Source organism: Camelina sativa, chromosome 14, assembly GCF_030686135.1.
Source record: "Camelina sativa cultivar CO46 ecotype springtype chromosome 14, ASM3068613v1".
NCBI classification, from domain to species: domain Eukaryota; kingdom Viridiplantae; phylum Streptophyta; class Magnoliopsida; order Brassicales; family Brassicaceae; genus Camelina; species Camelina sativa.
In genome coordinates, this window is record NC_141893.1 from 1,939,021 (window position 1) to 1,966,647 (window position 27,627).

General features: G+C 40.2%; 4 protein-coding genes, 1 non-coding gene and 1 pseudogene across 7 annotated transcripts; 1 reads left to right on the plus strand and 5 right to left on the minus strand.

Moving 5' to 3' along the window:
• Window positions 1-2,056: 2,056 nt before the first annotated feature.
• On the minus strand, window positions 2,057-4,370 carry LOC147927761 (uncharacterized; annotated as a pseudogene).
• Window positions 4,371-7,384: 3,014 nt separating this feature from the next.
• On the plus strand, window positions 7,385-9,015 carry LOC104739046 (putative membrane metalloprotease ARASP2, chloroplastic). The gene has a single exon (XM_010459286.3). The coding sequence runs from the start codon at window positions 7,591-7,593 to the stop codon at window positions 8,920-8,922; it is 1,332 nt and encodes a 443-aa protein (XP_010457588.2). The 5' UTR covers window positions 7,385-7,590; the 3' UTR covers window positions 8,923-9,015.
• LOC104739047 (putative TPR repeat-containing protein At1g05150) lies at window positions 8,983-11,624 on the minus strand. The gene has a single exon (XR_015580583.1). It is a non-coding gene; the product is annotated as a putative TPR repeat-containing protein At1g05150 (transcript).
• A 597-nt stretch (window positions 11,625-12,221) lies between these two features.
• Window positions 12,222-15,649, minus strand: LOC104739049 (ent-kaurenoic acid oxidase 1-like). 2 transcript variants are annotated; one of them, XM_010459290.3, is made up of 9 exons: window positions 15,538-15,649; window positions 14,297-14,605; window positions 13,685-14,162; window positions 13,333-13,596; window positions 13,155-13,244; window positions 12,987-13,065; window positions 12,787-12,893; window positions 12,582-12,706; window positions 12,222-12,497 (listed from the first exon to the last, which is right to left on the minus strand). In XM_010459290.3, the coding sequence occupies exons 2-9, from the start codon at window positions 14,533-14,535 to the stop codon at window positions 12,407-12,409; spliced, it is 1,473 nt and encodes a 490-aa protein (XP_010457592.1). In that variant the 5' UTR covers window positions 14,536-14,605; window positions 15,538-15,649; the 3' UTR covers window positions 12,222-12,406. The 2 variants fall into 2 exon arrangements, with proteins under 2 accessions (XP_010457592.1, XP_087341813.1); XM_087485687.1 differs by lacking the exon at window positions 15,538-15,649 and having other exon boundaries at window positions 14,297-15,512.
• A 214-nt stretch (window positions 15,650-15,863) lies between these two features.
• On the minus strand, window positions 15,864-18,904 carry LOC104739050 (putative beta-1,3-galactosyltransferase 2). 2 transcript variants are annotated; one of them, XM_010459296.3, is made up of 11 exons: window positions 18,446-18,904; window positions 18,236-18,332; window positions 18,078-18,151; window positions 17,763-17,974; window positions 17,619-17,682; window positions 17,447-17,519; window positions 17,240-17,360; window positions 17,053-17,140; window positions 16,841-16,966; window positions 16,652-16,761; window positions 15,864-16,333 (listed from the first exon to the last, which is right to left on the minus strand). In XM_010459296.3, the coding sequence occupies exons 1-11, from the start codon at window positions 18,556-18,558 to the stop codon at window positions 16,185-16,187; spliced, it is 1,227 nt and encodes a 408-aa protein (XP_010457598.1). In that variant the 5' UTR covers window positions 18,559-18,904; the 3' UTR covers window positions 15,864-16,184. The 2 variants fall into 2 exon arrangements, with proteins under 2 accessions (XP_010457598.1, XP_010457599.1); XM_010459297.3 differs by having other exon boundaries at window positions 18,078-18,142; window positions 18,446-18,880.
• Window positions 18,905-23,203: 4,299 nt separating this feature from the next.
• LOC104739051 (NEDD8-activating enzyme E1 regulatory subunit AXR1) lies at window positions 23,204-27,109 on the minus strand. The gene is made up of 14 exons (XM_087485688.1): window positions 26,866-27,109; window positions 26,575-26,747; window positions 26,293-26,456; window positions 25,978-26,088; window positions 25,773-25,852; window positions 25,514-25,664; window positions 25,329-25,422; window positions 25,074-25,162; window positions 24,829-24,902; window positions 24,579-24,741; window positions 24,350-24,435; window positions 23,953-24,036; window positions 23,692-23,872; window positions 23,204-23,558 (listed from the first exon to the last, which is right to left on the minus strand). The coding sequence occupies exons 1-14, from the start codon at window positions 26,958-26,960 to the stop codon at window positions 23,475-23,477; spliced, it is 1,629 nt and encodes a 542-aa protein (XP_087341814.1). The 5' UTR covers window positions 26,961-27,109; the 3' UTR covers window positions 23,204-23,474.
• Window positions 27,110-27,627: the final 518 nt, after the last annotated feature.

The window sequence follows — 27,627 nt, forward strand, 5'->3', positions numbered from 1 at the left end:
AGCCCCAGAATGATTGCCACCGGAACCCTCGTGGACTTCTCTCATTACGTCATCGACTTCTTTGGGACCGACGCAGGTCAAGAGTGCGCCAGATGCAGTCCAGCGAAAAACGTTACTATCAAAGAGAGTGTAATGTGCGCAGCGGGCCCGAAGGCGCCGAGCTTCCCATTTGTCGGATGGAGCAATCCCATCGGCGATGTAGGAACGGATATCTGCTTGCCTGTCATATGATCGTTCTTTTGGTTCGGAACTGGTCTGCCCTTGATTGACGGACTCGTGCTCGGCAGATACTTGTCCTGTTTCTCGTTCGGCAGAAATTCGTTCGGTGGATCCTTGTTCGGCGGATTCCGATTCTTCAGCTATTTGTTCGTTGGATATCAGCTCGGTGGATTCTTGTTCGGCGGACTCTAATTCTTCAGCTATTTGTTCGTTGGATATCAGCTCGGTGGATTCTTGTTCGGTCGTGCTTCTAACAGAAGTCGATGGCGCACCGGCTGATGGTTCAGAGATACGCAATGTTAGCACGGGAGGACCCTCACCTGGTCTTTGTTTCTTTGAGGATGGCATGTTGATGCTCGCATCCTCCATAACCTTTTTCTTTTTATAATCTTGAGCAATGGGATCGATGTTCGTTGGGAGATTGATGCTCGGCTGATCAATACTCTCGACAGGAATGATTCGACGGAGGTCGGGGTCGGATGTTGAAGCGAGAACGGCCAGGGCGTCAGCTGGAGCATTGTCGCTACGAGAGATTTTCGTCAATTCAAACGACTCAAATGAGCCGGACAGTTCCTGGACAACCTTAAGGTAAACGTCCATTCGGTCATTCCTGCATTCGTAATCGCCACTGAACTGGTGAGTTACTAGTTGCGAGTCGCAAAAAACTTGTAACTTCTTAACCCCGATTCCACCTGCCAATCTCATTCCTGCGATCAGGGCTTCATACTCGGCCTCGTTGTTTGAGGCAGTGAAGGCGAGCCGGAATGACTGTTCGAGTACTTCTCCTGTCGGCGAAACGAGATGTATTCCGATCCCAGAGCCGTGTTGGGAGGAAGCACCATCGACGTGTAACGACCATTTCCCTGCGCGCGGAGCCCCTAATTCTAGTTCAGGGGAGAGCTCAACCAAAAAATCTGCGAGTACTTGAGATTTCGCACAAGTGCGATTCTTGTATTCGATATCATATTCGCTTAATTCCACTGCCCATTTGGCCAGGCGACCTGATTGACTCGGACTGTGTAGGATGGTCCTCAACGGCTGGTTAGTTAAGACTTCAACAGTGTGAGATTGGAAGTATGGACGTAGCTTCCTAGCCGAGATAACTACGGCGTAGGCGAGCTTCTCCAAGGTTGGATATCGGAGCTCAGCTCCATCGAGACTTTTGCTCACATAGAAAATGGGATGCTGATGTCCCCTGTCCTCTTTAATGAGTACACCGCTGACCGCCGAGCTGGAGACAGCGATGTACAGGTAAAGCGTTTCCCCCTGATCAGGTTTAGCTAGGACTGGAGGAGTAGCGAGATAGTTTTTGAGCTCCTGGAAGGCAGACTCACACTTATCATCCCACTCAAACTTTTTGTTGCTGCGAAGCAACTGGTAAAACGGTAGACACTTGTCGGTAGATCGTGAGATAAATCGATTGAGGGCGGCGATTCGCCCAGTAAGTCGTTGAACTTCTCGAGTATTTCTTGGAGATGGTAGGTTGGTAAGCGCCGAAATCTGTTTCGGGTTAGCTTCGATACCCCTCTTGGTGACGAGGTATCCTAGGAACTCTCCAGAAGTTACGCCGAACGAGCACTTAGCTGGATTCAGCTTCATGTTATATCGATTGAGAACTTCAAAGCACTTAGCGAGATGTGAAACGTGGTCGGCAGCGTGAGTTGATTTCACCAGCATATCATCGATGTACACTTCCATTGTTCGGCCGAGCTGGTCGGCAAACATCTGGTTGACAAAGCGTTGGTAGGTCGCACCAGCATTCTTCAGGCCAAACGGCATAACCTTGTAGCAGTAAGTGCCTTGATCGGTGATAAAGGCCGTCTTTTCTTGATCGTTTTTATGCATCATTATCTGGTTGTACCCGGAGTATGCGTCCATGAACGATAGAAGCTCGTTCCCCGCGGTCGCTTCGACCAGTTGGTCGATTCTTGGTAGAGGAAAGCTGTCTTTTGGGCATGACTTGTTAAGATCGGTAAAATCGACGCACACCCGCCACTTGCCGTTCTTTTTCTTCACAACTACTGGGTTACTTAACCAGTCGGGGTATTTGACTTCTCTGATGGACCCAGCCGTGAGTAGTTTTTTGATCTCTTCGTTAACGGCGGCCGTACGCTCTAGCCCGAGTTTTCTTCGCTTTTGCTTGACCGGTTTAAACGTTGGATCCACATTGAGTTCGTGACATGTTATGGTGGGATCGATTCCGGTCATACTGCTCATGCTCCATGCAAAGGTTTCGACGTTTTCAGGTCGGCACCGATCCCCACGCAACGAGTCGTGTCGGAAGGGTCGATGTTTACCTGGATGATTAGCTCGGTGTTGGGACGGACGCGACCATCTGGCTGCTCGGCAGGGTCTGAGATTGCGAAGGTGCGGGCATTGCGCTGTTGTCGTTCGATGATGAAGCAAGTTCTGGCGATCAACGGGTCTCCTCGTAGCGTGAATATTCCTCTTGAGGTTGGAAACTTTACGCACTAATGGTACGTCGACGCCACAGCTTTCATCTTATGCAACCATGGAGTCCCCAGGATGACGTTGTAGACGATTGGTTTATCGATGATGGCAAAATTGATGCAGTGCATCGTTCCGCCTACGTAGACTGGTAGCATGATCGTACCAACTGTCATAACCGTGTCGCCGTCAAAGCCTGTGAGGGGTTGGACGTCATGATCGGCCGTTCGCAGGTCTACCTCCATCTGAATTAGTACGTCTTTGAAAATGACGTTTACCGAGCTGCCAGTATCAATCAAGATTTTGGTGACTATGCTTTCACCAATTGTCATCTTGACTACGAGGGGGTCGTTGTGCGGCCCAGCTAGGCCTGACGCATCGTCTTCTGTGAATGTGATCGGCTCATAGGTTGTAGTCGGCGGTGTACTTTGAGCTATCCAGTCCCGCTTCACTTCTAGTCCCCGCCGATAAGCTTTGATGGAACGCACCGAGTCTCGGCAAGTCGTTAGGCCGCCCATAATCATATTAATTCTTTGGCGTGGAGCTGGAGTATTTGGGTCGTCGACCGGCTCGGGGTTCCTTTTAAGGGTTGGTGCTGGGGGCGGGGGCAGGGGTAGGGCCCTTGTGATGTGCTGTGGCGCGGGAGCTGTGTTGTACTGCCTACTGGGATTTTCGTCCTCAGGGTTAAAAAATTGACTATCTCTGTGGGCCGTTGTTAGTCGTCGCTCGTGTTCGACGTCAATGTGGCCTCCCTTGAATTTATCCAGCAGTATTTGCTGGAGGGTGCGGCATTCTTCAGTGGTATGCCCTGCTCGTTTATGGTAGTTGCAGTACTTCTTTCCACCCTTACCCGATGGGTCCCGGACCCATTTGTTATTCCAGGGTTTCGATGATGACGCCTGGGGGTCCTGATCGCTAACAGCGAACGCTTGAGCTTTCTTTGCTTTTTCCAGCTTATCAGCGTATTCCTTGTCGAAGTGCTGACGAGGCTCATGATGCTCGTCCTGTGCCTTTTCCTTTCCTTTGGCCGATTTTGAGGTTGGCGGTTCTGGCAATGGTCGGTTCGCTCTCGGTGCGCTTTCTTCGTCCAGCTCGATGTACCTGTTGGCGCGGTGTAACGCGTCGTCCAGGGATAGGGGCTCGTGGATGATGATGTCTTCCCGAAATCGGGAACCATGAGTAAGAGCATTACGGAGAGCTGAGATTGCTGTGTCGTCGGCGATCGAGAGTTTCGAGACTATTCTTTTGAATCTCTCCATGAATTCCCGGAGTGACTCGTTGCTTTGTTGAAACATGTTCCAGAGGTCGGCATTCGAGGCACCTCGAATCATGAACGTGGAATGGTGTTGTAGGAAAGCGGTTGTTAGCTCGTGATAGCTTCCGATCGAGTTCGGCGGGAGTCGGGAGAACCATCCTAAGGCCTCGTGGGCCAAATTTTCAACAAATAGCTGGCAGCAGCCAGCTTCGTACTCCTCCTCGCTGAAATGAGCTCGGCCAATCGCAACACTCATTGAAGTTAAGAACGGTTTTGGATCATCTAATCCATTATACGGGGCGAACTTGAATTTGTTCACGTAATGAATGCGAACGCGGGAGATCCATGCTGTAAATGGCGAGCGCTGGACTTCCTCCAGTACTCGATCGAGATTGGGAGTGGAGCTCGTCGCCCGATGTACTCTCGAGGAGAGCTCGTGGAGCATCGTCTCGAGGCGCCGTATTGTTTCATCCTTGAGGTCTCCCTCAGACTGTCGGGCCGGTAATGTCGGAGTCCGTGGGCTTCGGCTCCGCTGGCCTTGACGGTCCTGGTGTTCGTCAGCTGGTTCCCGCCTGCTACGTCGATCGATGGATCCTACGACTATAGACGCTGGGCGGCGTCTGTGGCCTTCGTAGCGTTCTTCGACGGACAGCGGTGCAGGGGGCGGTGGATTCGCGTGCTGCTCGCCATGGTCGTTCTCGCTCGGCGCTCGTTCCGTCGTTGCTGGAGCCTGCTTATTTGATTTTGCGATGCTTCTTGTGCCGCCACGATTGCTTCGAGCCGTTCATTTGTTCGCGCTTCCTGACCGTCGAGTCGATCGAGTATGACTTGCATCAGGTCGTCGAGCCCGCTCCTCTGGATGGGCAAAGCATTGGGGAGAGTGGCGCTGGGGTGAGCGGCGGCGTTGGTGAGAGTGGCGCCGGGGAGAGAGGCAGCGTTGGTGAGAGTGGCGCTGGGGAGAGCGGCAGCGTTGGTGAGAGTGGCGCTGGGGAGAGCGGCAGCGCATGTGAGGGCGGCGCTGAGGAGAGCGGTGGCGTCGGTTACCAGCTGGTCGGTGACAGGTCCGGGTCCGGCTGCAGCAGTTGTAAGAGGCTCGAAGGGCGCGTCGGGCGCTGGCGGAGGTGTCGCGCTCGGCAAGGGGCCTTCGGCTGAGATGGTTGAAGAAGGTGGTACGGTTGGAAAAGGTAGAGGTGGTACGGTTCGTGCTCTCGTTCGCCCCCATCGCTGCTCCGTTAGTTGCTCTATCGGTTGCTCTGTTGCTTCGTTGAGCTCGTCGCTAGGGTTCGTCATGAATCTTGAAATTTCGAGGAAGTGAGGACCGTCAGTATTGATTCGTCAAAAAGAAGTGTTCTACTCTTGCCCCACGGTGGGCGCCAATTGTTTGTACTGGGGATTGCACAACACTAAATAAATATCGATTTTAGAGGGAAAGAGTGAAGTTTGTTCTTTATTAACGATAGGAATGCGAGGTCGTCACTAAAACGAGTCAAGATCGTGCTCGTCAGTTCACAGGAGAACTAACGAGTGAGTCACGATGAGCTCGGAAGCTAACAGAAAATTATACAGAGAATAATAAGAGTTTTTAGACGCAAAGTATTGCTCTCGGGGTATTGTACGCGAGTCCTCCCCCTTTCTCCAGTGAGTACTGTTTCTTTATATAGTGGACTGTAGACCGAGGGTCTTCTAGGGTTCCCATCGTGAATTCCCGAGATTGCCCTTTACGGATTATCAATGATTTGCATCCATTTTGGTCGGGCCGGAATCACAGAATTCGTCTTGTTGGGCCGAGTGGCATATTGGGGCGCGGCCCATGTCCAACAGAGACGTACGATCGAGGGTGAAGTGATGATCATGAGTTGCCTGAGAAGTCATAAGGATCATTGCTCTCTTTCTCTCTCTCGGGCCAAACCATATGCATAATATGCATATAGTCTTGTGCATATATATGGTGCGATACGACTCTTATAACTATAAACATATGTTTCACCAACTTCTTCTTTATCAATTATAAGAAAGTAGATGAAAAGCTAAAGATGACTAGTTTATTTGGTTACTTTCATATTATAGGAGTCTTTATATAGTACTATAATATATTGCTTTTAAGCATGCTTACGTTTGAAAATTCATGGAGAATGAAATTTACAGGTTCACTGAACCTGGTCCCTTTCTCGTTTACGGATAGGAAAAACCAACCAAGTGTAGATTTCAAATTGATCATCTTTTACTAGGATTTGAAAGACACTCGTCTCCTTTAACCAAAAGAAAAAGAAAGAAAGACACTTGTCTCGTGAAAAATATGATCAAACACTGATGATGGCTTCACTATTCGTGCGGCTAGAGATAAATCTGATTAATTCAATAGTAAAATGAAAATAATAAACTCATATAACAAGAAATCATTGGAAATGACAACCTTATAACCAAAAGACAAACCATTTTCGTCATAAGCCTAAATACAATCATGTTGCATAAGTAAAAAAGAGTAAGAAAACTTAATGGCCACGTTGTTTTGTTCATGACACACTACGTTAGATGTTTTATTCTATATCTATTAGTAATGTTTTCTTATTTATATATATTGTTGGCTAACTAGTCCAAAACAGTACTACTAATTTATTTGATTATAGAATAATTGTCGTATGTCGGCAAAAGAAAGAATAATTGGCGTATGACCATCCACTAGAATGTTACGCTTTCAATATTAATGGTAAACTATCACTTAGCTTGACCCCAAAAAACCTTTTTGAGTCAAGTAGAGAAAATGTGTCTAAACTATTCGATTTGATCATTTGTCTCACGTAAACCCTAAAATGTGCTCGCCAGCTAGTTTCTCCACTCTTTCTGGTACAAGAATTCATCATTTTCTTTTCTCCGCATTTTAAATAGATCTCGAAATTTCAAAGCCAGAAAAGAAAAAACCTTACACATATCTTAGACACTACATTTATACAACGATCAAAACAAAAAAAAAATCTTCGATAATAAAACTCGATTTAATTTGACTTAATGGTTCGGATTTGTATCATAATTTGTGTTCAAATTCGTAAGAATGTGAGTGATGTACGGTAATAAAACATGTTAACACATATAATAATGTAGATACTATTTTCTTGGATAAGATTACACCTAGCAAGCATTGACTAATATTTTCTTTCTTTCAGTATATATGTCTACAACAAACGTTCGGACCTGGTCAGTTACTAGTGGATGATGCATGGATCGCCTGTGCTACAAAATTTCCACTCAGTGAAAAGATGAATCTATGAACGCTTTTTTTATCAACCAATCGGAAAGTGAAAACGATCCCCTCATCATCAGTTTACGTATTAGTCAAATTTGTGAGCTTTCTTTAGAAAAAAAGTATCACATTCTTACTGGGCTTGAGGTTCAAAATTTGGCCTAATAACAGCCCACATAGTTTTACATAAGTTTATGAGAACAGACAATAAGCAATCTGCAAATTTGATCGATCGTCGACATGTAAACAAATAGAAGAAGAAGAAACCAAATAGGAAACGAGAGTGTTGTCGTCGTCATTGGTCAATCCTATCCACAAACAGACACATAGAGCTTTCATATTTTCTCTTTTATCATCATCTCCTCTGTTTTTCAATGGCTTCAATAGTTCCTCTTCTCCGTACTCTCAACTCTCTAAACCTCACGAAATCATGCTATTAAACATCTCTTCTTCTCCAATTTCTCATCGTATCCCTCACTTCCTCTCTAACTCCATCAACCCTTCTTCAAATTTTCCTCCAAAATCCAAAACCCATCTCCCAAAATCTCATCTTTCAACCAATCTCTCAAACCATACCCTCTACGGCACCAAGAACAGAGCTTTATTCATAAACAAGAAGAGATACCTACATCACAGTCCACGAGCTCTCGCTGGATTCGATACCGGTAGTTTCGAATCAGTTCTCGAAGCTTGCGCTGTTCTCACAGCGATCGTCGTCGTCCACGAGACTGGTCACTTCTTAGCTGCTACTCTTCAAGGTATCCGTGTGAGTAAGTTCGCAATAGGGTTTGGTCCGATTCTTGCCAAGTTCAATTCCAAGAATGTCGAATACTCTCTTAGAGCTTTTCCTTTAGGTGGTTTTGTTGGATTCCCTGATAATGACCCCGACAGTGATATCCCTGTAGACGATAAAAACCTTCTCAAGAACCGACCGATTTGGGATAGAGTGATTGTGGTTTCAGCTGGAATTGTCGCTAACGTTGTCTTCGCTTACGCTATAATCTTTACTCAAGTGGTATCTGTTGGTTTACCAGTTCAAGAATCGTTTCCTGGAGTTCTTGTTCCTGATGTTAAATCTTTCTCTGCTGCATCTCGTGATGGATTGCTTCGTGGAGATGTTATCTTAGCCGTTGATGGCGTTGAGCTATCCAGTTCCCGTTCTGATTCTGTTTCCAAAGTTGTTGATGTTGTTAAGAACAACCCGGAGCACAATGTGTTGCTCAAGATCAAAAGAGGGGTAGAGGATTTCGAAATCCGGATCACTCCGGATAAGAGTTTCGACGGGACTGGTAAAATCGGTGTTCAGCTTTCACCGAATCTTCGGTTCTCGAAGGTTAAACCGAAGAATGTACCGGAGACTTTTAGTTACGTGGGTAGAGAGTTCTTTGGACTCTCTTACAATGTCTTGGACAGCTTAAAACAGACTTTCTTGAACTTCTCTCAAACCGCTAGTAAAGTCGCTGGTCCAGTTGCGATCATTGCGGTTGGAGCGGAAGTAGCGAGATCAAACGCGGATGGTCTATACCAGTTTGCTGCATTGCTGAATCTAAACCTTGCGGTGATCAATCTGTTGCCTTTACCGGCTCTAGATGGCGGAACATTGGCATTGATTTTGTTGGAAGCTGTTCGAGGTGGGAGAAAGTTACCGTTAGAGGTGGAACAAGGGATCATGTCGTCTGGAATCATGCTTGTGTTATTCCTAGGTTTGTTTCTCATCGTCAAGGATACACTTAATCTTGATTTTATCAAAGAAATGTTGTAATCTAATCTTTTTGGAGATAGAACACAAAAAGTATTTTTTGAAGAGAATGAGAGAAACCTAAACAACATAACGCAATTGCGTGATTTACCAAAACAACAATACACAGTCTCATCAATCATTATCATCATACACTTAACTGAAAACTATGCAGACAAGTTAAAAGAAAGAAAGAAAGTGTTACAATTTGCAAATTAGACACAGTCACACAGAGATCCGAACAAACACGCTTGATGAGTTAGTTCCTTTTTGTTTTGTCTATATCAGGTGGCAATAGGCTTTTTATGAGATTGCATCGAAAAACAGACACACTTAGCTTTCATGGCTTCAGCTTCACTCCCATATTCTCGGAACTTGTATTCCTCCTGTTTAAACGAAGGAGGAACCTTCCCTTCACTATAACACTGGTTACACAAACTAAACCGGGCTTTCACTTCTTTAAACCGTGATCCGATAACCGGATACCGACAAACCGAGCAAACTTGGTTTCCATGACGGTTTCTATCGTTTGCCTCCAGTTTAAGGATCGTAGACATGATACCAAATCCCCAATCTGGATCATCAAACATTGCTAAAAACTGATTATACGTAACTGTCATTGAGTCAGCTTCTTCTTCCCCGTGAACTTCTAACATTTCACTCATTCCGTGTGATGGAATGTAAATAGCTCTCAACAGTTTAATGTACTTGACTGCATCCGTTTTTGTAATCTGAGAGCTTCCTTCGTTTACAGGTCTCCAAAGAAGTGCATCAAAAGCAACTCTTTTCCGTTTGTCCGAATGTCCACTGCATAAAGGAGCAATCACAGCGTAAAACATACCCATATCGACTCTTCCTGAACCAGAATCATCGAGAAGCGATAGGATTTTCTCGTTTATCGCCTTGATGGCTCCTTGGAATGTTTCTGGTTTCAATGAGTTAAGCAGACGCCTGAGAATCTCCTCTAAATTTGGTTTCCGGATTGATTTCGTTGGCCCGCCGCTTCCGGAGTATGATACAGGAACATCGTTGTCTCTCATCTCCTTACGCACAGCCTCCACATCACATTTCCCTAGCCTTGTAACCTTCTGAAAGGCTCTAATTTGTAGAGCCGTGGCTAAATCTGGTCTCAGAGTCGTCTTCTCACCCACAGTCTTGAACTTGGAAGGTTCCACTATAATAAACGGACCTTCTCCTCCATTACCATTTCCATTGTTTTTACCCTTTTTCTTCTGCAAATGTTTCAAATGAGATATTGCATCGTGCAACTCAACACGGTTCGTCAGTTTCAGTGCTTCCTTAAGCGCTCGTTTAGCTTCTTCGGTCTCTCCAGCACCTAACAAAGAAACCGCTTTGTTGAGCTGAGCACGCCAATGGTTAGGCCACACAGCTAAGACCCTAGTGTACATTTCCGAAGCTCTCTGAAACCTACCTAAATCCATGTAAAGCCCTCCGAGGTTATACAAAGCATCAACATGGCCAGGTTTCAAGTCAATCGCTCTCTGGAAAACCTCAATAGCTCTTTCATCTTCACCCATTGAATGCAAAGACGAAGCTAAATCACAATGAGCATCAGCGTAATCCGGTTTCAAATATATAGCTTCCTCTAATGCCTTAACCGCTGCTCTATACTCTCCTACACCAAACAATGCACTACCTAGAAGCTTCAAGGCTCTAAAATGCGTAGGACATAGGATCGCAGCTTCTCTATAATACTCACAAGCACTCAAAACCATACCTTCTCCTTCAAGCGAGATACCAAGATTGACATAAATCTGAGGAAGCAGATACGCCCATTGATTCCCACCAGACTCAGCCGCTTCCAATGCCAACAAAAACTCATCTTTAGACTCTTTACACTTCCCTAAAACGTAAAGACAATTCCCAGCTTTGAAATGAGGTCTCACATCAGTGGGTTGCAACTCACAAGCTCTCTTGAAGCTAACGAGAGCTTCTTTAAACAACTGGTGCTCATACAAAACCCTACCAATCGCCATATGTCCATCAAAAGCTTCTTCTCTCGATCTAGCTCCATCTGCTTTACTTCTCAAAACACCTAATTCCTTGACAAACACACCATAGTCATGACTCGATTCTTCCCAATAGATTCTCTTATCAGAGATCTCAGACGACGGACCTAACTCTCTAGACCAACCAGCATCAGAAAACGCATCAACATTGTTATTGTTACTGTTGTTGTTATTAGTATCAGATTTCAATTTCCCATCTTTCTCCTGTTTCGACTTCAATCTCTTCACAAGAATCTCCAAATCGTCAACTAACTTCCACGTCTCGTCAAAAACGATCCCGTGGTTAGGCGACACCGCCCAAGCAGCTGTTCTCTGTTTCTTCTGCGCTTCAACAGCTCTCTCATCTGTAATCGAAGAAGACGAAGCCGCCGCCTCAGAGCCTTTAATCGTCTCATCAGCAGCGATTAGCTCAAGCCCTAATGCATCGAAATCTCTGTCGACATCTCCAGCGCCGTCGTCGTAAGTACGGAGGAGACCGTCGTAGGTCAAACCTTTGTTTGGATCGATGAATTCAGCGTAGGTTCGGAACACTTCGTCGAGAATCGCGTTGATCTGTTCGTCACTGAACTTAACCCTAGGGTTAACAGCTACGACAAGAGCAGCCATCTCTTCTCGGTTAAGCCCACCATCGCGATTCCCGTCGAATTGCTGGAATATTCTCTTTACTTTCTCCGATCTGCTTCCTCTAGTCGCCATGTTTTTATAGGAAAGTTTCCGCCTTTATTATCTCAAAACAGAACAGAGGATTCAAGATAAGGAAACAACGACCACCTAGAAAAGGAAATCAAATGCAGGGAACAGAGGAGAGGGGAGATTGATCAATTTCAGGGCTTCGTTGCGAGAATCTCGACATTGGATCCTCTCTCTCTGATCTGTAAAGCTTCTCTTCACTGTTTCTTTAAGGAAGAAAAGAGAAAAAAAAAAACCAAAGTCGTAATATTTTTTTATCAAACGGTCCATACATGACAAGAGGACTCCAAGCTGTTTTTTTTTGTCTCTGTGTCTTTGTATGAAAGCAGATAAGTGTTTGACAGTATTGTCAGGGTGTGGTGTACTGGTGTTGGCTTATTATTCTCTCCTTCAACCATTTTTATCCTATTATTATTCATCTTGACAGCTATCTATCTAACTTATTTGCATTTGTTCTCACTTCTAATCTCTCACACAAGATCCAAAAATAAATAACATTTCTGAACTAAGTCAAGTTCACGACAAAATCTAGATACGTGTATGATTTGCTAACTTAAGAAGAATGTTTAAGGAGTAAAGTTGCGTGAATGACATGGCTTATTCTTTTGAAACAAGTGATTTATGATTTGCAAACAAAGATATTATTACACCAACTGAAGAAAAACAAAGCTCTGTTTCATGGAACAGAGTAAGTAGTCTGATGAAGTTTCCAACCAAAAATAAAGACAAGAGTCGCAAGACTCCATAACTGATGAACCAAACTTAACGGTGAAGATGAGAATCACGTTTTACTGATAACTAATTGTTGCCAAGCAGTTATCAGTTGGTCTGGTGTGAGGCAAATACATCACAGGACACTCTGGATTGCTCCGTTTCACCCTGCCAATATGGATCTCCATGGATATATCAAGCTATAACACGAGACATATTTGATTTTCAAGATTCAAATTCTGTAAGTCTTACCGATATTTGAGGAGGAAATGATGTAGAAAAATTGAAATTTCAAGCTTAGCAAGATCATTTCCGGGGCATAAATGGCTTCCAGCACCAAAAGGAAGGAACGCACCAGCTTTTGGTACAAAGCCCTTCTGAAAATTTTCTCCAAACATTCAAAATGAATTCAAATTTCTATGGCTCCAACAATGTAAGATGATGACACTAAACTTACATCCCATCTAGAAGGATCAAATTTTCTTGGATTTGGATACACTTCAGGGTCTATGTGGACATCCCTAAACCATGTCAAAACCTTCCAACCTTTTGGGATTAAGTAGCCTGCAAGATTAATCAAATCATGCTAAATTCTTATGTCCATTTAGAAAGGTGTTTTGTATTTCATATAATTCATTTATTTACACAGATACCAACCATTCAATTCGACGTCAGTCTTTGCCTCCCGAAAAGCGGTGAGTGAGAATGTTATGACTCGAAGTGTCTCATCAACAACCTAGTGAAGAAACATCTCTTTCAATCGCCTAAAACAAATCGCCAACAAAATCTCTAATGTGCTAAACTCATAGAAGACCAAAATCTAACCTGTGATAAGAACTCCATTTGCCGGGTTTCTTTTAGAGTTAGACCTTTTTGTCCTTCAGGCCTATTTTCCAGGATCATTTCTTGTTCGGCCTATAGTGCCATCATATGCAAAACATATATTAACATATGAAATAGTATAAGATGACGATAAGGAAATAAAATAGTTTTCTCCACTTACCTTTGCCCTTTGTAGAAACTCAGGGTGTTCTTGTAGAAAAATGGTAGCCCACATAATGGTGTGGCCAGAGGATTCATGACCGGCATTTAGATACATCAGAAGAACATCAATAATCTCTTCGTCATCTAAAGTTCTTCCATCTTCATCTTTAACATTAAGTAGATTGTCTAACATATCTATCTTATTCGATACAATGTTCTGTTTCCTTTGATTTCTGCGATCAGTAACTATTGACTGAAACGCAGATACAAGTGTTTTTCTCGCCTGTAAATAAAACATGATGATCCTCAAAATATTTAAAGAGATAGGATAATGAAAACTGAAAAAGAAAAAAAAGTGGTTTAATTTAGACCTTGAGTGCTCTATGATAAGCAAATCCAGGAATATTGATTGCCATTGCTCGAACTCCATAGTTAAGAGCGGTATACTCTCGTTCCAATGCATCCATTACATTCTCACTCTCAGAGCTGAGAAAGATGTACATGATGATCCTAAAGGTAAGCTTACGCAGATGAGTCAAGAACTCGAACTCTCCCATTTTGGTCCACTTGTCCAGAGCGGTAATAACGTTTTCTTCAATGTACGGTATGTAATTAGAGAGGGCTTCATGGCCATTGACTGGAGCAGCAGTCAAACGCCTGAGCCGCTTGTGTTCTTCAAAAGAGATACCAATGAATGACTTCTTTCCAATTAGTTCCATTGTAGATGTTGGCCAACCTGGCTTGAACGCATCATCATCTGTCAGCACACGCCGGCAAGTGTCTGGTGTTGTTACTATTATACTTGGGTTCCCAAACATGTGTGCTTTATAGATACCTTTAGGTCCATACCTACACATCATTGACAACAAAACTAAGTCCCAAAATCAAAATCAAGATATAACATGGATACGGAATCTGTAACATATCCACGGGATTGGTAAACGTATTTACCTTTAAGATTTTTAAATATAAAAATAGAGTACCTTTTGATTAAAGTGCGGGTAAAGGAGTCAGGGTCAGAAGTCTTGAAAGCTCTGAGAAAAGACAACATGTTGCCAATGAAAGGCCAACCCAAATTTCCTGGTGGCAGATAGTACATGTTCTCCCCAATGCTGAACTCATAGAGCCACACATTCACCATCTTGATCAACCAATTCAGACCAAAACATCCCAACACCATCAAAGGAAACCATATTGGGATCCAATTCTTTGTTTCCGCCATAGTTGTATTTCGCTTAGTTAAGTTTCCATCCCTTTTGTCTTCTTATTTATATAGATATCTGCATCCTCCTCTTCATGAAGATATGTGTATAAGATCAGTCACACCTATTACAACTTACATGGTATACTTACAAGACTACCTTGTAGTCTTTAAATAAAACTGGCAATATATCTCTTAGACTTGAATTTTACTAAATATTACATCTTATTTTTCTTTAAATGGACACAAGAGAATCTCAACTGGATAATTAGGAGATGAGATTTCTAAGGGGCTTGTGGGCTTTCTATGACAATGACACACCATGTTCTTCCATGTGTCAAGCATGAGTGTATACCATTTAAAAACATACCAATCCATCAACAAGGTCCCATTGATACCCCCATCCATGTGAATGAACAAATAAATTTACACAATCAAGAACTACTCGCAAACACCAGAAAATAAAATACTAGGATTTGAATGCAAGTTTGATGTGAAAGATATGTGAACTAATCTCGATTGATGGAAAAAAAAAAAAAAAGAGAGATTCTAAATTATAGAAGGATGCAAAACCTGGAAACGGAGATGGTGCAGGAATGTAAGAGACTATACAGACCAAATACAAAACAGTAAAACACATCAATCAAACAACACAACAATCCCAAACCCAGTAGAGAAACAAAACACTCAACCAGCATCAATACTAAAAAAAATCTTATCGATTTCTCCCTTTGTTCACATTTGTCTTCAAGTTGTTTACTTTTAATCAGTTAGAGATTAATCACAACTAAAACAATCCATTAATTCGTCGTCTCTGAACGTAATTCTCTATACGGCTATACCCAGATCACAAGTGAGTTCACTAAGTTCTTGGTCCTGGAAACTTCGATTTGGAAGTAACGACCACTTCACATTCCGATTAAGACACCAACAAACAACAACAAAAACCAAAACTTTGGTGGCCACAGAAGACTAAGGAACACACATGGAGAGGAATCGGGGAAGCTAAAGAGAGAATCATACCTCTATTAAGGCAATTAGAGACAAAAGAGACCACTTGACCCTCAGATTCTGCAAACGGAACACCATGCCTCGATAAACCGGTCGCAGTCACCTTCTTCAGCATCTCCAATTTCTTAGTTTTCGAGTAAGAAGACGCTGGTCAGAACCAAAGTGTGTGTCTGACAAAATAAAAGTATGAATTTTTATGCACAATTTTCCAACTTTCCCAAGTTTTTTCTTTACCTAAGTAACTTTATAGACACTGCTAAGCTTAAGAAGTTTTAAAGCTCCTGGTAATTAGATTTATGTCAATGCTGTGCAATATGTAGTTTGATAGGCAAAAGAAGGAGGGCATAGTTTTGTATTGATGTAAACAAATCCACAACTTGCTCCTGAAACGAATACAGGCATGGCGTTCCTTATATGCACTACTAAAACTGAAACGCCACAATCGAAACATATCCAAACGCAATCGCGATTCTTGCCCGAGGTTTCCACTTTCCACACTTATCTCTCTAATTCTGCCTCTCCTATGTACCTATGAATACAAAAAGTGGATAACTCTAGCCTCTTGGAATTGTATCTCTGTACTTTTGTCTGATCTTTGAGCTGTTTTGGGGGATGAACAAAACCGTTATGTTTTATCATTTACTGTATGTGTTTCTATGTCAAAATGTGGCACTCCAAAGAGCCTTCTCGCCTTCACCGCAGCGTCGATGAACCTCTTTGATGCGATCTGCTGATCTGCAGATTCCGCTGCAACTCCAGTCGAATGATGCTACACAGATGTTTCCAGCCTGCGCTTTCCATTCACAATCTGCAATACCAAATACTAAATCTGTTAACATCTTGTGAGTATATTTGCAGGTTTGAAACAAGTTGTAAGATTTGATGTTTTTGTCAAATCATAAACATTTAGGTTCTTGGTAAGACTTTGTATCAGTAGAGACTTTGATAGGGACGAGTCATCTCTTTAGATAAGGTCTCTACACTTTAAGCCTTTAGTTAGGTGCAGAACAGCAGAACACCAATGATGTTGATATTTTATCTAAGCTCTCAATATCTATACACATCTAGAAAGTATCAAAGCAAGCCTAGTAAACTTGCAGGAGACAAAAAAGAGCATAAGACATACCAGGAGGAGTGCCACAGCATAATCTTCTATCGTCAATGTGTTTCACATCAATTCCGATAAACCAAGCTCCTAATGAAACATCTTCGTTCGCATACTTGTGAAGAACATGCCTGAAACATTTAACATATATAAGAACGAAGAGACTCACGAGGTAAGATGACTTTCAATGTAACCGAATCTTCAGCTTACTGATTGATTGATATATAAGAAGCCAAGTCTCTTGAAATAGCGTATAACTGTCCAGTAGCATGACGGAAGTATTTGTTCCCATTCTCACCAAATTTCCAGTACTCTGGCTCATGGTATCTCACACCTCTGCTCCACAGAACCAACATGACTTAGCAAAAGGACGAACCAAAACTAAAAATGGTTTAAAGGAGGAAACTGAGAGATGGATTTACTTGTGAGAAAGGACAGGACCAGATTTCATGCAACCAATATAGACCCGCGGTTTTTTCCGGTGTCTAACAAGAGTTTCCCCAAGAGTTGCTGCAGACATTTTCAGTGAAACATTGAATCCATTAGTATTTACCAGCATGACATATGCAACATCACATAAAACCAATTCAACTCGTTTGGAGAACTTACCTATATTTACATGAACATCATCATCTACTTTGACATAGAAATCTGCATCCCACATTGAAAAAGCTGTAGAAAAGTAAGTTTTCGTCTTGCCTGACAACTCTAGGTACCCTTCAACATGGTCCTATATCAATAACAAGGGAGAAAAAGTCACGAGCTGAAAACATAGGCCTTGTACTTCTTTAACTTGAACCAAAATCAGAAGTATACCAGTCTCAAGAAATCTCCATGCTTCCTGTCCTCAGCTTCTATAGCTCGATCTAAAATCCCCCCGGCTGTGGCACTATAAAATGAATGACACACATCATCAATATACAGTGAACAAGAATGAAAAAACTCACAGTAGAAACTAAATTTACACTAATGGAAATTGTATTCTCACCTGTGACCAATGACAAACCGGATAATAATCCCCTTCTCTTCTTCAAGTCTCTTTCTTTTTTCACCTAAAAACCGATAAAACCATCAAGGAAACATAATTGATCAAAGATAAACATGTGCCAGGCAAGGAAAGTGTTATTAAAACCTTGAGGCATCCAGGTTGCTCGAATAGAATCCCTTCTCTTTCTGCTACTAAAAGCTGTATTAATCCCTACAACCATCAAATACCGTCTCTTCACCTGCGGTTGCTTCTTCCCCATATCATCTGACACAGGAGCACCGTTTTGTAAAGATTCCTGCACAGACCTTGCTGCAGCTAACTCCATCTCTAAGCTAGAAATAGTCTTATCCAATGTCCTGCAAATCACACACAAAAAAAAGTTGTTAAAACATCAAAAAGTTCAAGAAAGCTCTTTTTTTTTTTGAAATCACACAAGCACAAGATAAAAAAAAAACTCACTGTAATGCAATATGTGTATTGGCTACTTGTCCAAGCAAAGCCTGAGGATCTCTTTTGACTTCTTTCTGATAAAGCTAATGGAGAAACCAATCAGATTTTTCTCATATAACCAAACCAACAAAGAACAAAATCCATGATGTTGTTTGTTGAATACTCACAGGTTTTGGATTGCAGCCTTCAGAGATGAGTTTCAATCTTTCAGCTTCGGTTACAGATGGACGAGACATGCCTTTAGATTCCTGAATACTCCACATCCTGCTACCAACAAGAACAATATCATGAGTTTTCTAAGATAGTGACTTTATTAGTAGGAAAAGCCATCAAATTTAAGTACAACTTAGAGTTGAGAATACTCTCAAAAAATTTACCGATCGGTGAAGAACAAACCGAGGCAGAAGCTTCCTAAGCAGAGTAATATAGTATATCTCCTTGAAGCGAAGCTTCTAGAAGAAGAATACTCTCCTTTCATCTTCGTCGACATTTTCCTCTCCAATAAAGATCCCCAGAACTCTCGAGATAGCTATCTCAACAACAACCCAGAGAGCTCCATCATCGGAAGAACCCAGAAATAGACATAGGAAGGAACAACCAAATTCACCAGAGCTTCCGAACCGAAACCAGAACCTGAGATTTCACAGTTCGAGAGAGAAAATTGAAGAAGCTCTCTTTTTCTATCTCTATTGAAGAAGCTCCTTTTGATTTTCGCAGGGAAAATATTGGAGAGAGAGTCAGAGAGAGAGAGATGAAGAAGAAGAAGACGAAGACGACGTTAAAGAGAAGAGACGACGAAATCAGAACTTCTTAACCGTCTCTCTACTTCTTTATTTAATTAAAACTCACCAATATTCTTGTTAAATTTACCAATCTGTCCCTATATTTTGGTACATTTACCAATCTGTCCTGGTAAGTAAATATAATTATTATATTTCTTCACCATTTAATAATGATTCCTAATTCGAATTTTCGAATCATTTTTGTAATGACAATAATACGGTCCCTATTAAGGTTTTTTTTCTGTAACACAGAAACAAAATATTTGTAGATGAGAAAAATATATTAATCTGGAAAAGAAAGCTTTTGAGTATATATTACCTTTAAATATGTTTGGGATATTATTATACGTTCAGATAGTCTTAAATGATTGGTAAATAGGTTTTCTTTTGTCCTATGTTATTAACCAAATGTATATAATGCTTATAAAGTTACCACAATCTCTTTCTTTTTTAACTGTTCTGCACCGATTCATATAATGCTTGTAAAGTCAAAATACCTTTATTCACCCAATCACTATGATACAAACAAAACGCTATTGTCACTTGAAAAAGATATAAGTAATTATGTGTATGATTTTTTAATTTCTTAATGAATGTTTACCAGTTACGTTATTACAAACAAAAAATAAGCATGGTACCACGATTTTTTGGTCTTTTGGTCTCTTTATATATTAGATATATATATACTTGTTGATACAAAACAACAAACTAGATAAATTTTATTTATTTTCGAGTTGTAATATGTTATACGTAACATGTAAGTAGCCTAGTTATTAAATACGTTAATTACGTTACTAGGTGTGTCACAGATGCCATGTGTTTATGCGTATAGCGATTTGAGACATTGGAATGAATGAGAGAGGCACTTTTATTGGTTGATTCTGACTTTAGCTTAGAGCTGGCCCTCGCCACATGATCAGAATAGGTGTGGGGGAACTTAAATTGGTTGGTAAATAGTAATTGACATTTCAATATATATTGGTTGTAAAAAACCCCAGCGTATTCATTCAATTTCACGTGATCTTAACGAACCAACACCGTTAGTTTTTTTTTCATAGCACAAGCCTTATAAATGCTAGCCTACACACGTCTAGTTTTAGTTTAATGCATGCCACTCGCCATCGTATAATAACACGTCCATTTTTGACCCGTTGAACTTTAGTATTTTTACATGCAACATCAACAAGCATTATATATGTATCGGTTACCTATTGTCAGATGGAAATAAAAGACAGTTATTACTATTTTAGTCGGGTCTTTTCAGTTCATTAGAGAGAGAGAGAGAGAGAGAGAGAGATGAGAGATTCTGCGACTGTACTAGCCCATCATGTGATGTTTTTCGTTTTGCATCACAAGGCTCACTGCAAAATCAGTATCCCAAAAATGACTAGTGGGTCCAACGTCACGAGGTTTTCCACGTGTCATCATGAATGTATCATAAATCCACTGATGAATCTGTATGTGAGTTTGTGTAACTTCTGTCCAAAATGATGCCACATGACTTGGCCATCGATTTGTTCATGAATTTTAATAATCCCCCTTTGATTTATATGGTTCTGCAGCTCGATCCGTATTAGTTTTTGGAGTATCCTGCATCTGTGCATCTTCATTTTTGTGGATATGGATTATTTTGTTTTGTTTTGTTTTGTTCGACAATATTGGTCATTGTTAATGTCTCTGACAAATACTGGATTTTTAAAAGCTAATATACGGTGATTACATATATCTTGCAAATTTAGTTTCTTTACGTACATGTTAGTTGAGTTAATTTAACCAATCATGTCTTCCATATAAAGATGCTCTATACGTTAACCAAATTTATAAAAATTTCCGTTCCCAATGTCGTTGAAATTCAGTTCAAAAGACATCTTTTTCAGTCCTAGGGAACACATACAAATTCATGCGTAACTGAAACATAAACACACACATACTACATTTGATTAATAAAATAGTACTATCATTTTAAGTTTGGTATTGTCTGGTGGACTCTAATTCTTTTCTCAACCAGATTTACGAACTCATTGGTTGGGGAAAACCAAAAAGAAAAAAAAAACTCAATTTTAATTTCTTATCGTAATATTCCATTGTTTGCCCGAAACACAACGCCAATTTTTCTTGTTCACGAGATATAACAAGATTAACGAACTTTCAATTTTTTAGATTAAAATGGAGAGGAGATAGAAGAAAATGAAGTTCTCATAGCATTGCGTGTTATTTAAGCTAACAAATCGGGTTGTTGAAGCATTAAGAGCTTCAAATTTAGTTGTTCATAGTTGTTGGAAAATTGATGGCGGTGGTACAACCATAAATAAGACAAGAAGATGAGGATATAGATGTAATAAATATTTTCGCAAGAAATTCAAATAAATTATAAATAATGGTATTTCTGTTAATACAATGAATGACAGAGGATTAGTAGATAGAAAGTGGCAAATGTTTGAAAAAGAAAAAGAAGGTCTAATTTTGCCCTAAACGTAATATTCCATCGATGGCTGTGCTCAATTGCTCATGGCATGTGAGTATTCAAGAAGTCGGTGCTATAATTTGTTTGAATAACAAACAGACGAGACTGCAATGAATTTGATTGGATCAATGTTATCCACTTTTATTTAATAATGTTCATAGCTCTGTATCATCAGATCTATCACTGATATATTTTTTAATCCGGTTAATATGCTATCTTATGGTTTTTTTAATGCATAATTATAAGCAAATATTAATTTGTGAATAGGGGTGATGGTCAAGTATAACGTGTAAGGTGTGTCACAATAGCTGTAAATCAAACCACATGGTTTTATATCAAACATGTTTGTCTACTACATATACGTACACAATTTATAGAATGTTATCGATATGTTGCACACATATGTTTAATCTCAAAAACAATGTCCTAGTTTTATTAGTAGCTAGGTGGCAGAAAAAAATCTGTAACGAATAATGGCTTAATTTTAGCAAATTCTTTTCTGTTTTTTTTTCTTTTTCTTTTATTGATATTTAATAAGAAGAAAAAACAGAGATTTTGTTTATATATAAGAAAGAAAAAGAAAGCAATTTTCATGTATAAGTGAAAATAATTCAACCAATGAACAAGATCGATACAGAATTTTAGTAGTCATAAAATATTAAACAATAGTATATGTTTTACGAACTTGAAATTGGGAAATCAATGAATCGGTGAGAGAGGATGGTAGAAGTTAGGTGCTTTGCTTGAAAGAGGAGACTGCCACTATACCTAATTCAATGTCTAAGTTTGGTCTTCTTCAAGCAAAGCCCCTTTAAAGCTGGCATCCCATTTCCGTACATCTATCTGTTTCTTGTTGTTAAATCCTCCTTTCAAAAACCATTATATTTTCTGTATTATATGGAGAGATGATCCCTCAAACTCCTACTATCCAACTCGTGCTGAATTCTTGAATACATATTATTGGCATGGGACGCAACAACTCTCTACGTCCCACAGTCCGTATATAGACGACAATGTGTTTTCTTTTTTCTAATCAGAAGCTCTCTTTCATTTAAGTTTTTTTTTGAGACACGTATTCAAGTTGATTAAGTATGAATATAAAGCAATAACATTAAAATAAAAGTCGAAATTTTTTTTGTGCTTTTTAATCAAGTATAAGTGCCTTTAATTTATTAGCAAAATATGATCTTGTTTGAAGTTTCAACTGTAAAGATGAATTAATTGTTTTGCTAAATACACCATAGATTTGTTAAGATAAACCAAAATTTATCATAAAAATATGATTTTCATTTTTTTTTTATATATATAAACATATATCAAATTGTATAAGTGCCAATGCCGTGCCATAATACGTCATAAGCTAAGTTACGTTATTGATGATCGTTTTAGATATTAATTAAAAGATCCGTTTCGCATCATTACAACTTTTCTTTTGTCAAATGCTATTCACAAAGTTTAAACTCAATGTAGATGACTAGATGGAAACGACAGACGCAGATATGTCGGCTGCGTTCGACATTAAAAATAAACAAGTGAAAGGGTGTAATTTATATATTTATCGAAATCGAAATGCCATGGCAGTAAACAAGTGTAACCCACCGAGCTTCAATGGCCTCTATTATTCATGCATAAAGCATTTGCCATAACCCCACACCCGTTTCTAATTGTTTGTTTTTATTTCCCCCAAAATCTCCAAATTATATTTGTGGCTCTTATCTTTTTTCTTGAAGTAGCAAATTGATGTAATTGATTCTTTGATGCCCATTTACGTTCCAGACAATTTTAATATTCCATTTTGATTGATCTTATTCTTGGACCCCATTTTCTTGATTGCAACTTTTGATGTTAACATAATGCAAAATCGTCCACAAGGTGAAGACTCTCTATGATTTGTAGAAATCATCTCATTAAACATTTTGCTGACTAGAATCATGTGCAAAATGGCTTACTCTGGCCCATTTTATGAAACTAGCTTCACCCAATCTTCTCAATGTTACACAAATGCAACCTCAAACTTTTTTTTTTTTGTAAACCCCAAGGACAAAGCGAAGCAAGATGAAGAATCAATGGATATGAATATGATAAAAGCTCTCTCTCTCTCTCTCTCTCTCTCTCTCTCTCTCTCTCTCTCTCTCAAGCCAACGTGTAAAGAAAGATCTTCTACAAGGTCAATAACTGAGACTTGTGATCAATGCCATTGAAGATGTACGTCCCCACCATCGGAACAAACTGCTTCGTGACAAGCTGCAACAAAGAAAGAGAGAGAGAGAGAGAGACGACTACAAATTAAATCATCTCGGTATGTATGTCTAAAAGCTGGTGAATTCCCAATAAGACTATTGAAATTGAAACAGTAAGAAGGATATATAAATCGAACCTTGATGACTTCTTGAGACGCGATTCCTCCAATAAAGGCAGATACGACATGAAGCTCTGAGGCACCAAACCGGCACATCTCATTGATGAGGTCATCGGGGACTACAGAGCCATTACAGCCCAAGTCGGTAAGAAGACTCGAGGCAATATTTCTTAACCTAAAAATGTCTTCATCCATCCCTCTAGCAAAGCAAAACATATTGCATGTTAATAGCCAAACAAAGATATAAGATTGAGCTTCATGCCATAATGAGTTTCTTACCCATCAAACTGCCCAGGAAACTTGTTATTGTTGGCAGCAAATCTGTCAACAGCTCTGAGTAGAATATAAAACCCCATTGCACCACTGAAACCGTAACAGTATCAGCATAAGAGCTAAACATGCAAGCATAAAAGAAAATTTTTGAACTAAAGCCAGCATCTATTTTGCTGCTGTGTAAGCCTAAGATGAACTAAAGATTTGGTTAGCTCAGGTTAACTAAATGAATAACTTATACTGTAAAAAATTAGCAGTTTTGCAAAATGCTCGTACAATATTTAATCACAACATCTTACTGCATGTATCATGAGACAGACAAAAGAACAACCGTTTTGTAGAAATGACATCTGTTGATTTTGTACTCATATGAAAAGGGAAAATTCTGTGAAGACATTCGTACCTGTAGTCCTCGTCTGTTAAATACTTTTGAATTTCGGTTACAGAAGGATTGCTGAACTCGTCCTCTACCATACGATATCTGCATACCTACAAAGCACGGAATGCGGTTTATGTTTTACTCAAAACAAATGTTCTGATACTCCTCCAAAAGAAAAAGCAAATACGCAACAGGCAGAGCATTAACATTTGAAGTCAAATAAAATTTGTTTCGAAGATAAGTATACTCTCACTTTAAGTTTCCTTGCATTCTTGCAGAAGCTCTTGATTGTTGGTTTTGAAATGCTGCTAGGATCTCGACCGAGTTTCTTTAAAATGTTTCTTACTCGTTCCTCCATGAAAAGAAAATCAGCCTCAGCTTTGACTAAATAGATTTTCTGCAAATTGATATAGTGTCTGCAAGGGACAAGCATACAGCTGCATTATGAATGTGAAAAATAGATTGAAGATGGATTTCAGTGCCATGAAGGCAGGTGCACTCACTCAGTTGAAGACGTCATATCTGGTATAGAGCCTTCAAGGGGTGCCTCTCCATCACCTTCGTTTGCAACAAATTCCTGCAGGTAAAGTTTATGTATCAGTACTTTATGAGGTCAAATCAAAGTGAGTTGTGGTCAATGGAAACATAAGACTTATTGCAATAAAACTCTGAACAATTTAAAAACCCTGAAATTTTGCCCAACCACTTGCAATATGAGTTTTGGTAAAGCAAGTTGCAAGTTTCAAACCTTCAGAGCCGCCACCATCACCCAAAAATCCGAAGAATTTGAACTTAGTTCAGCACAACTATCATTACTAATTTTTTGAATCTCTGAACCTGGAAGAGAAAACAAAATTGGTTCAACATAAGGGATACTGTGATTTGACCTCTAATATCAACATACAGCTGAAGTACTCGACCATTAAAAAAATAAACATATGCGGCATGGAAGCACCAAATATTAAGTCAAGTTCTACCCACGCCAAACAAGATATCTACTTACTGATTCCACGAGGAGCGAAAACTTTGAAAGCGGATTCAATAGCTTCTCTGTAGTTATCTTCATCCATAGTTACCCTCTTGGACTTAACCAAATCCTTAGATTTCAACGATATAGAAATTAGAACAAGGAAGCAGAAGAAAGCAGGCTACCTAATGAATTTGCTACGTTACAAAAAAAAACTACACCTTAAACTCTTTTTTTTCTTCTCTGGTCGAGGGAAGATTACCACCATGGGATTGAGCCCATTCATCAGCCATCTTCACAAGAATGACGACATAAGGTATGTGCTTATGTGCAGCCAGATCTGATACATTTAGATCGATGGTTTCCACAAAACTGCCGTTCAATGAATAATTATCAGATCTCACTCAATCGTTCAGCCACAACCACAATGTTAAAGGATGCAAGAACAACATAATGAGAGAGAAAACGAGAGCAGTGAACCTCCTGAGTTCAGGCCATGGATTATTCAAGCGAAGGTCGTCAAGAAAATGATCAGGTTTTGAGTCAATTAAGGTGTGCTCCTGATAAACAAGAAAAGAATAGAACTTAGCGTATTTCCCCGTGGTAAATATCCTAACCGCAGCATATTATTGGCCATAATTAACTACAACACAGTATAGTTATCCGACACATATAGGGTAATTACCTTTACAGAGATGCGAACAAAGCCAGCAAGGCCGTAAGAGCGAGCCAAAACCAACTTGACGTTAGCTTCCCGACAGATCCTATCAAGGTTCACCATTGAATCTTCCACCAGCTACAAGAAACCAACATCGGAAAATGGGATGGAAAAATGAGTTAAAAATAACATTGAAAAGACTAATATAGCAATATCCCCTGAAGGACAGGGAAGACTCTGCCTGGTGATTGACTGTAAGCAAGAATCACAACTTGGGAAAGTTGGAGCACACAAATCAATAAAGAGAAGATACCAACTGAACAAACAGAAACAGAATAGTACCTGAGTAGCTATAACGAGAGTGAACTGGGAGAAGAAAGATGGGTTAGTGGTAATCAAAGTGTCTGGATTCTCCTCGATAAACTTAGCTTTAACAGCATCATTAAGCTCTTGGAGAAACGCACAAACAGATTTGGCTTTAGACTGGCCAACACTCTTCAAATCGACTTCACATGTCAAAAAAAAAAAAAAAAAAAACACCAATAATAACCTAAGTAAGTCCCCCCAAAAAACCCCAGATGGAAACATACAAGAACAAAAAAGTTCAAAAAAATGAGTCTGTACCCATGAAATTGTTTCCGAGGTCACCAAGTTGAACCTTGGATCCATCAACGACGGTGACGCTACCAACACCACCAAGGACGAGATTCTTCAAAGCTTCGGAGCCAGTAGGGCCACAATTGAGCAAACAGATACTCGCTTCTTCCAAAGCCGCTTGACCTAGCTCCCCCCATATCCTACGATTTTATTTTATTTCCAAATCAAAACCCCATAGCCACCCGATTACTTCATCAGTTCCCAAGGAGAATCGTACAAAGAGCGAGAGATATTGGAGGGAGAAAAGAGTAGTAATACCTGAGTTGACGATCGTACTTGGTTTTAGGCTCCGACATTGTTAGCTCTTCTTCGTCAACCTGTTTTCTCGGTCTTTTCACAGCTTCGCTTCTCATCTTCGTAGCTGGGACAACAATGGACGAGAGAGCGAGAGAGAAGAGTTTCTTCGGCCTCCGGTGAACTCTCTCCCAAACCAAAAAAAAAAATTCAATCCGTGTTTTTTTTTTTTTTTTCGGTTATAAGAGAAAAAATAATTTAAACCGACATTGACATCTACTGGTATGATTTTGGTTTTAGATTTGATTCCGGTTTTAATCGATTTTGGTTTTTGATTTTGATCAAATAGAAACGAAGTTTTTTGGTTAGCTGTTATAGTTTCCATTTTCTATTGGATTCAAGTGTTTTTTTTGTGGATAGCAGATAAGAAAATTCACCATGAGTTTTTCTTCGGTTCGGTTCGGTTCCGATTGGTCTGGATTTAATACCACCATATCTTGGTTCCTAAATTATAATGTGAAGTCTATCTTCAACAAAAGGTAAGATTTTCAATCCCGGTTTTGGTTTCAATCCGGGATTGGTTCGGTTCAATTGGTCAGGATTTAACAACACCCCATATATATGGTTCATAAAATTAAAACAAAAGCCATAGTTATATGCACAACACTGAATGAATAGATTCAATTTACACTTCAAGTTTTGCTAAAATGGCTAATAAGTTGATGATCCTTTTCAAATAGAAATTTTCCCATCAAAGCACCTAAAAACATTCAGATGACATTTCTC

Excerpts from the sequence above, each read along its gene's own strand:
- LOC104739051 (XM_087485688.1), bottom strand. The coding sequence starts at position 26,960 with ATGAGAAGCGAAGCTGTGAAAAGACCGAGAAAACAGGTTGACGAAGAA. Across the intron at positions 26,748-26,865 it reads AAGTACGATCGTCAACTCAG|GATATGGGGGGAGCTAGGTC; the intron begins GTATTACTACTC and ends ATAAAATCGTAG. Across the intron at positions 25,853-25,977 it reads TTGTTCGCATCTCTGTAAAG|GAGCACACCTTAATTGACTC; the intron begins GTAATTACCCTA and ends CTTGTTTATCAG.
- LOC104739049 (XM_010459290.3), bottom strand. The coding sequence starts at position 14,535 with ATGGCGGAAACAAAGAATTGGATCCCAATATGGTTTCCTTTGATGGTG. Across the intron at positions 13,245-13,332 it reads AGTTTCTACAAAGGGCAAAG|GCCGAACAAGAAATGATCCT; the intron begins GTAAGTGGAGAA and ends ATGGCACTATAG. Across the intron at positions 12,707-12,786 it reads TTGATCCTTCTAGATGGGAT|AAGGGCTTTGTACCAAAAGC; the intron begins GTAAGTTTAGTG and ends GAAAATTTTCAG.
- LOC104739050 (XM_010459296.3), bottom strand. The coding sequence starts at position 18,558 with ATGTCGACGAAGATGAAAGGAGAGTATTCTTCTTCTAGAAGCTTCGCT. Across the intron at positions 17,683-17,762 it reads AGCAACCTGGATGCCTCAAG|GTGAAAAAAGAAAGAGACTT; the intron begins GTTTTAATAACA and ends ATCGGTTTTTAG. Across the intron at positions 17,520-17,618 it reads CGGTTTGTCATTGGTCACAG|TGCCACAGCCGGGGGGATTT; the intron begins GTGAGAATACAA and ends TTCATTTTATAG.
- LOC104739046 (XM_010459286.3), top strand. The coding sequence starts at position 7,591 with ATGCTATTAAACATCTCTTCTTCTCCAATTTCTCATCGTATCCCTCAC.